This window comes from Toxotes jaculatrix, chromosome 1 (genome assembly GCF_017976425.1).
Source record: "Toxotes jaculatrix isolate fToxJac2 chromosome 1, fToxJac2.pri, whole genome shotgun sequence".
Lineage (NCBI taxonomy): Eukaryota > Metazoa > Chordata > Actinopteri > Toxotidae > Toxotes > Toxotes jaculatrix.
This window is the reverse complement of record NC_054394.1, coordinates 18,663,366-18,672,841: the sequence shown is the minus strand read 5'-3', so window position 1 is coordinate 18,672,841 and position 9,476 is coordinate 18,663,366. Positions and strand designations below refer to the sequence as shown.

Here is a 9,476-nt window from a genome sequence, read left to right as displayed (position 1 = left end):
CATGACTGAGTAATGTCCCAAAGGAGGAAATCATTTGGACAGGGCGCCCACAGGCAGATGTCAGTGACAGCGCAAATCAGTTACTCTGTGAGGACAGGCTTTATTCACATATTATTTTACAAACTGTATTTTCACTTATATCCAAGAAATGTATTACTTGAGAACTTAACTGAGAGTACTTGTTTAATTCAAAAAAACATTTCTCTTTAAATTATTTAATTATTCCTGAAACATTAATCCACTCTACACTGTAAAAAGCCCTTTACTGGGGCAGTTCAATATCCTTTTTTTATTTTTGTGTCAGTAACACATAATTAATAAGTGTTAAGATTACGGCAACTCATTATTCCCTGTGTTGAAACTGTGTCTTAAAAATACTGCAAAAAGCTGAGTTCGCAAAACTCTATGACGGCACTTAAATCAAAGGTTCCTCTGATAACCTGTCTCCCACAGAATTTTCTCTCGCTTTGTCTCCTGTTGACATATTAGTTTTATCTCTTTTTCTCCTGGGCCCAGCTCTTAGGACATATGATGCCTCTTAATCTGACCTATGTGCAGTACTTCCTTCTTCCTTTTCCTTTACTTTCTGGCAATGACAGAGTCCACAGGCCCCAGTGAACAGAATCACCTCTATTTAACCCTGTCGTTTGGCTCACAGACACATAAACCCTGCAACACTTGCCATCCCCAGCATTCATCTGTCTCTACCCTGACTGGTCATGAATATGATTTTGCTTTGCTTCACATCAGTGTTGTCAATTACTTCAGTCATCTCTGGTCAAAATATTGACACAAGCCACATCAGAGGTAAGTAATTCCAGATGATTTAACATTTGTCAATTTGTATATTTCCACCATCCATTTTACTGCCTGTACAAAACTGCTGTGATCAACTGAAAAATGTATTGTTTCATCACATGACTGTTTCTGCAAATATAGTAAACCTAAAGCTAAAAATGTTGTATATGCTGTTTCCAGTTTACCCAGCAGCGAACCAAAGTATTGCTGGAGTATTCCAGGTTAGCCTTTTAAATGGCTTCAACCAGCCACAGTATGCCTTCAATGCCTCTGAAGCTCGGAGCCTCTGCTTGTCCCTCGGAGTGAACATTGCCTCAAAAGCACAAGTACAGGAAGCTCTCAGTAGAGGTTTAGAAACATGCAGGTAAGAGTACAGAAGAAATGCACAAGATCAGCTCAGAGTTCAATGAAAAGTGACTGATATCATGTTTTGTTTTGTTTTGTTTTGTTTTGTTTAGGTTTGGATGGATCGATGAACATTTTGCAGTCATTCCCCGCATCAAGGCACTCTTTAATTGTGGCCAAAGCCAAACAGGCTTGGTGACATGGCGAGCCTCTGTGACACAAAAGTTTGATGTGTTTTGCTTCAATGAATCAGGTATGAAACTTTGTACATTTTCCTCTAGTGCTTTACATTTCACACAGTTATCTGAAGATATCATACATACTGTTCTCAACACAGTCCAGGCTTTTTGTTATTTAAACAAAAAATAAATCTGATTAAAAGCTGGGGTATAATAAAAGGTATTAATTCAGGTTAGTGTGAATTAATACAAACTGAATGTAGATTTAGCTGCATTTACAGAACATTTTTATGTAAAACTACTTTGCTCCAAAATTAATGAGACCACAACCACAGTTGTGTTATGTTTATTTAACAGGATTTTGAAATAAATACTTAAAATCAGTACAGCTGCACTCGGACATCAGTATTAGTACATAGTGGCAAATGGGAGGCAGAAATTTTGCCTCAGTATCAACATTAAAACAAATGAAAAAGTAATAAATTGTACAGAAATGCTTTTTTTTTTTTTGGCTTTCATGTACACACAGATGCGGCGATACAACTGAAGGATACAACCACTGACAGCCGTCTAAGCAGCAAGGATTACTCAGGGCAGACATACTCCACCCAGACAGCACAACATTTGTCTTCCTCCTCCCCTCATTCATCTTCCTCCACAGCTCCTAAAACCATAGACAATGAGATAGAACCAGCCCGCTTCGTCGGCAGTGCACAAGGCTCTGCAGGAGGTATGCGAATCTTGTTCATATCAGAATTAATGCTGTGGAGCAACTTCTCATATTCTTTTTATATTGTACAGAAAATGCAATGCAGCAATTAAAAAAAAACGTGTAACGTGTAAGTAAAATAAAATCTTTACTTGTAAAATACAAGTAAAGATCTTCAATCATATGTGTATGGATGTTATTTTTGTTTTGTGTGACTAATGTCTTTTTTCCTCTCATGTTTTATTGTTCCAGTAAAGGTTATGCTCATCACCTCAACCTGTGCCCTTCTCCTTATTGCAATAATCTTTCTTGTATATCTAAAATTGTGAGTGGTTTTCCATATGAAAGTACTACACATAATTCTTAGATCTAAATACACATATTTTTGGTTGGTTAAATGATGCTTTATAGACCCAATATCTGATATCTAATTTTTTTTCATTCACTCTGTGAAAAGGAGGAGGAGTTGCTCTCAGAGCCCTGACATGAAGCAGCACCAGGAGTACATCGAGACAGAAGACTGGACGTGTGCAAAGAATGTAAAGGGAAGCAAGGAAGATGTTCAGAATGATGAGAGGATAGAAGTGGATGGCGATGCAAGTTAAACATTTTTCTGCTGAGATATACTGAAGAAACACACCATGGACAACTACTGAGCAATATTCTGTTTTAAGGACAAAGATGTGTCCCTTGATTTGTGTGAAAGTAATGTAACAGAATGGCTGTGAAGTGCATTTTTTTTTTTTTTTACAAATGTTGTATGTGTTTATTTTTTATTTTAGATTTCATTTGATGTTATTAAATGGTGCAGTTTAGCCACTAGATGGCAATGTTTGAAATACAATCATTTTGAAGACTTAAGACTGTTGTTTTAACAGAGTACAGAACAATTGCAACTGCTTTTTAAAAAGTTTGTATCATTACAAGTAGGTATTTAGGTATCTACAATATTTCAATATCTTTAAAAAAAAATCACTCAAACCTCTTTAAATCAAGCTATGTAAGGGAGAGACAGAGGAAATGTCCCAGACATCATCTGTCTTTGTTATCAGAGTTGTCTGAACTAACATAGTGCACAGCTCTCAAGACGTGTACTTATGTTCAGTGTGCAGTGTATACAGTACCTGAAAAACTTTCAAGTTTCAAACCGTTTCTATGACATACCCCCATCACAAAATGGAGTGTAAGGTACAATTGTTTATACATCATGAGTTTGTGTAATGACAAGCATGTGAATCTACTTCACACATCCGGGGGCCCTCCACAGCTTTTGTCTAAACCCTTGAGAACCAAAGTGCTATCAGTCATCTAGTCATCCAAGGCATGTGTCTTCACTTTACCAAACTCTAAGCATTTCTGTTAAACTGACAGGATATTTTTTCTTTACTTAACCATCGCTCAATGGCACTTTTCGGCAAATGGCAAATCTGCATGCTTGGATTCTGTCTAATGAACGATCCATTTTATTCATAGTTGGAATTCATGGGTTCAGACTTAACTGCATCGACTATGAAACTAAGTTCATTGCACAGTGTCTCGTGTCTGTAGGCCATGCGGATCTGAGCGACATTGGTCCGACGGATATCGTTCCCTTCAGGTCCATCTTTCAGGTAGTTCACTCCTAAGAAGTGCTTCTTTTCCTGGAAATAAATGAAATTGGTGGGAGACCAATGGGGTTGATGGTGATTAAATATAATGTTGATGTGGCCTTGCTTGTGGATTGAAAGTGTCGCTGTACCTCGTGAGACAGTCCACTTTGCAGCACGCTGTTCCTGGCTATTTCACACACATCACAGGTGCTGAGCTTCCACAGCTGAGCTGCTATGGCGTACTCCTCCATCAGTGGTTCCTAGAATCAGGGCACACAAACAATGAATAAGAATTATTTACACTGCAGTATTTTAGCATGATATCACACAGTGATTCTCACTTGCTGAAGCAGCCTATAGAAACACTGTATTTCTTGTGTATTTGTTTCTGTTACCTTAGTGTAGTGGAACTGCATGGGATCATCTGTGGACAGGGACACACACAGGCCTTTGTGCAGGAATTCTCTGAGAGGATTTTTGGAGTATTCTAGGAACAGACTGTTGTTGCTGAGTGGAGACATTGCAATTGGCACCTGTGCCAGGTAGTACAGGTACTGCAGCACAGGGCTCTGGGGGAACAGGAAGAATGTGAACACATAGTTTACACACACACATATACAGTACACAAACCAGGGAAACATGCCTCAGAGTGATAAGTGATGCAAAAGCACCACAAACTGAATTTCAAAATTTTATTACTATAATAGTAGGTTAAAAGTGATCCTGTCAACAAATCTAACGTGCCTTCTTCAAGTTGAGTCCGTGTGAGATATTGTCAGTGGTGAGAAAGGCAGAGACCAAATGAGTGATTGATCCGGCTTCTCCGCAATGGGGACGGAACTGGAAGGTGCTTAGCCCACGCTCTCTATAGAGGACACACAAGGACACAATGAACACATCAATCAGTATGCCAGCAAGTCTTAGACGGGTGTGGTCATCCTTGCATTTATTTATAGATATCAGCTATACTACATATTGAGATGTTCAAGTTACCCTCATCAGATATCTGTGTTCAGTAGTTCAGTACCTGTTCTCAGTGTTCTATGATTAAGTAGTCACTCCACAAAGTAAACTGTCCACTGAGTGCTGGACCCACCTGGTCAGATCCTAGATTGTAAACTCAAATCACTCTCCTTTAATGAGGTGTGTGTTCTGGAGAAGGAAGAATGCATGAGCTCTTACTTTCTGAGGTTGTTGAGGACCATGATGTTTGCATACATGTGGAAGATGTAGTAGCTATAGGGAGGGTTGTCATCTGCTGTCCACTGTTCCGGCTTTGGGCTCCTGTAGGAGAACATGTGATTGCTGTGTTTGGACTCATCATCTACGCTGTCAAAGCCTGACACCTGCACACACACATACACATACACACACACATACATACAAAGGTCAGTCAGTCATTTAGTACTGGGATGGTACTGGGGTAGTGAGACACTGGGACACCAGTCTCCCTTTATAACTGTCAGTTGTAGCTGTTGACATAACACCAAGCACATATATTGACTTACATCTGCATTTGAATGCTAAAAAACTTTAAATCAAAAAAATGTTTGCTAAAAAAACAATTCATTAAAATCTTTCTCTTCTAAGATGTGATAGGCTTTGTAGGTTTTGGTATGGTGAACCCTAAGGAAACATACAACATCGTACATATTTGAGGAAAACGTGAAGTTCTTTGTTCTCCTGTGGATTGACAGTGGCCTCAAACAGAGGAAGGAATATGTTCTCCAGCATCTTGGCAAAATTAGGTACCAGCTTCTTCAACCTGAAAATGTCACTGAAAAACATGGAAACATTGTTTTATATATTTTGGGAATTTCAAGACATTCTTTTAAATCAGACTCTTTAATTTTTTCTTGAAGGTGTGGCACTCACTATATTCTGGGCACCTGAATGATCCACCTCATATTTGGAGAGTGTACTTTGTGATGAATGAACCACCGAGACAGACTGTCCCACTCCTCTGGAGAGCGTCCGTAAATGGACAGACGTGGCTCGGCATGCTGATACTTACTCTCCTCCAGGTCATGGGCCACTTCCTATTAAAGGTGAGAAGGAGAGTGTGCTAAACTGTTTCTCCATCAGCTCTGACTTGAAATGCAGGATTACGTGATATAATACCTTTATGATGCGAGCAAAATACTCTCCATTAATGAGGTTGTCCGTTTTCAGGAAGATTTCTCGAAGTTCACTGGCTCCCACTGGGTTATACTTTGAATTGAACTTATCAAACCGGTGGAAGGTTTGTCTCCCCTAGGAATTAAATGTATAAATTACAAAGCATAATTGCAAACTCAGAATGCTCACTTGCATTCTGACATAATTGAGAAAATTAATAATTTTGCTCCCCTTTTCACCATATTTTAAAATGAACTCACAACACAATATTTTATAATATTAACACATGGTGGCATTTTCTTCTTTTCTTACAGCATGTACATCCAGAGAGTCCACAGTAAGGTCATAGGGGTCCTTATTGAGGCTGTGGAAAACCTGCTGCAGAGTCATCTTTTGTCCAGCCTTTTCCAACACCACACGTTCTGCATCAGTCTTGTATGTTTTCTGGATGAAGGTCAGCAGGTGTTTCTGAGACATGCAAGCAGCGGCATGAATATGAGTGTCCACCTGAGAAAAAGAAGCAATATGTTTGGTCCTCTGGTCAAATTGAGTGTTTTAAAATGCACACATGGCTTTGGCTTTTCTGTTTTTTTTACGTTAGGTAAGAACTGACAGCATGTACTGGTATCATGTGTTTAAGTTTTTTCACAGAGGAAGTCTATGGGAAATGATAGTGGATTACACACTCTTTACAACACTTGTAGGTAGATCACTAACCTTCCTAACATTGTAGAAATCTCTGTGAGGCACACTTTTCAGTTCCTTTAGCTCAGCCATCTCATTGAGCATCTCATGGAGGTAGAACTTTGAACTCAAGAAATTTAGTCGTCTGTGACAGTAGGTCTTCCTGAAAATTACAGTGAACCTCAGTTTATTTATTATGCAACTCTGATGAATGAAGTAAGTCCTATATATGTAGAAAAACCAAAGCTTTTTTTTCAACCAGCAAATCTGTAGTGTCTTTTTGTTTTGACAACTTACGTGGGTCCATCTGCAATCATTGCCAGCACATGACTGAGGTCTATGGCAAAGGTCTCTAAGTCTGGGTAAGGAAGGTCATGGGGCTGGTTTTCTCTCAGAGCCTCTACGTTGTCATATACATTCACTATTCCATCCTTCATCTTCAGTTCATAGTTCATGTTCTCAGGGATGTTCTCCATGCTGTACGGATCTTCCCCATCTGATGGACGTGGGCATATATCTGGTGGACACAACACTGTTCTGTCACTGTCACTATAAAAATAAATAAAACATCAGTGAGTGTAGCTTCAAATGCTTCAAACCTGGTAGAACTTCATCTCCCTCGTTCCATCGCATGTTCTGAGCACTGCGGAGGAACTGTGCTGTGGTTCTGCAGAATCTATGATAGGCTAGCTTTGAGTATTTCTCACGAATGAGCAGGGCATTTAACAGACTTTTGGCTGCCTGTTCATAGTCCTCCACTGTGATCTGAATGGGGGAATGGGCACAACACAAATTCACTAAGTTGTCTAAGCCATTTGGTAACTGTGCAATGTGTTTTTAACAATCTGTGAACATGACAATAACTAGATGGGAACAGTTAGTACATCATGTAAAGCACAATTTCTTTAACTGTGATGATCTCCAGTTAATGTTTCTGTTTATGGTACTTACTCCAGCACAGTAATCCCCACTAATAGTGACCCTCTGGTAATCAGGACAGTTTTCTGGCACTGATGAACAGGTGGAGCTGGGGGACAGGAATGGTGTAGTAGCCACTGACCGCGTCCAATCTGCATTCACTGGGATCTGCAGGGACATTGACTTGGAACGAATCATCTTTAAGCTTTTCTTCCTGCAAAATTAGTAAAAGAATCATTATAATCAGAAATAACTTCCCCCAAGTCATGATAAAATTGTTTATTAAGGTTTTCTTTTTTGCCTTAGGATCATTTGTGACATTGATCTGATTGAAGACAATCACATGATTGTCTGTGATTTGGTGCCAGACCAATAGCAGGACATACCTCTTGGTAGTCTCCTCTGACTGTTGCTCCGCCAGCTCCTTAAGCAGTTCATGTTCCATTGCTTGCTGGAGGCCGATTGGGCAGTCCTCAGGCATGGTGAACATTGATAAGGCATCCTTATTGTCTTCTTCTTTCAAAGCAGATGCATATACTTTCTCTGCTAACAGCTGAGTCTTCTCATCTGCCTCACTCAGAGTTACCTTCGGAAACTGGCGAGGCATGTCTGCAAGAAGGTAGAAGCTGCAGTAAAATGGCTGGTGACAGTAATATGTAATCATAGGACACAAAGACGATGTCCCTCCCTCATCAGAACTTCACTTGCTCTGACCAGTTTGTGCTGTTTTGTAAACAAGCAGATCTACCGGCATGGGGGTTTGGGTGCAGGACATTCAAGAGCCATCTGCTGCACAGTATCACCACCTGGAGAGCTCTGTGTGAATTGTTTGTGTTGGCTCAAGTGGCATTAAAATTACTGCAGTTGTTCAAGTCCTTTAGCAGGGGAACTTTTAAACGCATTTATTATTTTTAACTTTATTTATACGTTTTTCTAATTTTCATTACAGATGTACAGTTTAATCATGATAAGGGTGGAGAACACATCACTTTTTAATAAGATGTTTTTTTTTCTCCAAAATCCAAATGAAACCTGTAAAAAATAAAAAGCAGGAGATCCACACAGTCCATAGTGATAAAACGTCAAGAATAAACATCTTCCATGCCATTGACCTTCTTTCTCTGTAATAAGCATGGAAAAGAAAGTAACTTATGCAGCATGAGGAAGACCGGTAGGACCAAAAACTCTCTAGCATCCTGTCTCATCTGAAAGTGGATTCAGACAAGTGGATGAAGCCTGTCTTAGCCAATTTACATCCACTGCCACTTAATTTCACTGTCACTGTTAGTTTTTTTTACCTTTATTACCTGGGTTTGTTGTTGTCCATGATTAGTTTTTTTTTCTCTTCTCTTGTTTTCCTGCTTGCGGCTTTTTCATTCTTGGCAATCTTTTTAAGAAGCATTGCCTATGTAAAGTAACAAGTCACTTCTATTCTTATAGGTGCTATAACAATAAAGTTTATTTTTATCAGCAAATGACAGTAAAGGGATGCTGTAATGGAAACGCTAGCTGGTCCTGTGGAATATATTCATGGGATTACCACCATACTTATGTTGAAAGCACTTTGAATTGTACACTGGCACAATGACATTTTGAAAATAACTTGTAAGATAGCAGCATTCAATTCTCCACATTCATGACACCTGTAGGAATGTAAGTCTCCCTGAGCTATTTTTGAGGTGTTACTTTATAGTGGTAGTTACTTTCTCCTCTTAAAACAATTAACAGTACTCCTGTTTTAGATTTTATCAACAGCATATCATTTTGGAGACAATACATCTGCTTACAGTCATTCAGCAGACTCACAGACCCATACAGTACAGCACCTATGTCAAACAGAGTTGTCTATTTCTGCAAAGAGATAACCTGGGTGAACTGACAGTGTCTTGTTGGTATCCTTAGTGATACAGGTTACAGTTCTGGTCATTGGCGTGCTGAAGCAACAGCAGAGAAAGGCCATGCTGTGTGGTGTCATGTAAGCCAATTTTCCACTCTGCCAGGGTGCTGCCAGGAAGCTTATCATTCTGGACACACAACACTATCCTGACAACAGCTGTGTGCATCAGCGCTGCTGTGGAGCTTTATGGCACCACATGCACACAAAACAGCTCACAAAGCTGTATTGATCTGGAGATG

At 39.6% G+C, this 9,476-nt stretch overlaps 2 protein-coding genes across 3 annotated transcripts; one reads left to right on the top strand and one right to left on the bottom strand.

Moving 5' to 3' along the window:
• The first annotated feature begins 649 nt into the window (after positions 1-649).
• On the top strand, positions 650-2,892 carry lyve1a (lymphatic vessel endothelial hyaluronic receptor 1a). Of its 2 annotated transcripts, none has more exons than XM_041042136.1 (6): positions 650-807; positions 979-1,162; positions 1,257-1,396; positions 1,852-2,052; positions 2,289-2,356; positions 2,489-2,892. In XM_041042136.1, exons 1-6 carry the CDS (start codon positions 720-722, stop codon positions 2,513-2,515), a joined length of 708 nt encoding a protein of 235 aa, XP_040898070.1. In that variant the 5' UTR covers positions 650-719; the 3' UTR covers positions 2,516-2,892. The 2 variants fall into 2 exon arrangements, with proteins under 2 accessions (XP_040898070.1, XP_040898062.1); XM_041042128.1 differs by having other exon boundaries at positions 2,284-2,356.
• ampd3a (adenosine monophosphate deaminase 3a) lies at positions 2,791-7,947 on the bottom strand. Its single transcript, XM_041042116.1, has 14 exons — positions 7,727-7,947; positions 7,374-7,554; positions 7,022-7,187; positions 6,720-6,939; positions 6,456-6,585; positions 6,051-6,245; positions 5,742-5,873; positions 5,496-5,659; positions 5,271-5,397; positions 4,803-4,966; positions 4,365-4,485; positions 4,016-4,189; positions 3,770-3,880; positions 2,791-3,671 (listed from the first exon to the last, which is right to left on the bottom strand). Exons 1-14 carry the CDS (start codon positions 7,945-7,947, stop codon positions 3,495-3,497), a joined length of 2,283 nt encoding a protein of 760 aa, XP_040898050.1. The 3' UTR covers positions 2,791-3,494.
• Positions 7,948-9,476: the final 1,529 nt, after the last annotated feature.

Bases quoted from the DNA above. Each gene is read 5' to 3' on its own strand.
- lyve1a (XM_041042128.1), top strand. From the start codon at position 720: ATGAATATGATTTTGCTTTGCTTCACATCAGTGTTGTCAATTACTTCA. The intron at 808-978 runs GTAAGTAATTCC...TGCTGTTTCCAG, and splicing joins TGACACAAGCCACATCAGAG to TTTACCCAGCAGCGAACCAA. The intron at 1,163-1,256 runs GTAAGAGTACAG...TGTTTTGTTTAG, and splicing joins AGAGGTTTAGAAACATGCAG to GTTTGGATGGATCGATGAAC.
- ampd3a (XM_041042116.1), bottom strand. From the start codon at position 7,947: ATGCCTCGCCAGTTTCCGAAGGTAACTCTGAGTGAGGCAGATGAGAAG. The intron at 6,586-6,719 runs GTAAGTTGTCAA...TGTAATTTTCAG, and splicing joins ATGATTGCAGATGGACCCAC to GAAGACCTACTGTCACAGAC. The intron at 3,881-4,015 runs GTAACAGAAACA...CCCTGATTCTAG, and splicing joins TGCAGTTCCACTACACTAAG to GAACCACTGATGGAGGAGTA.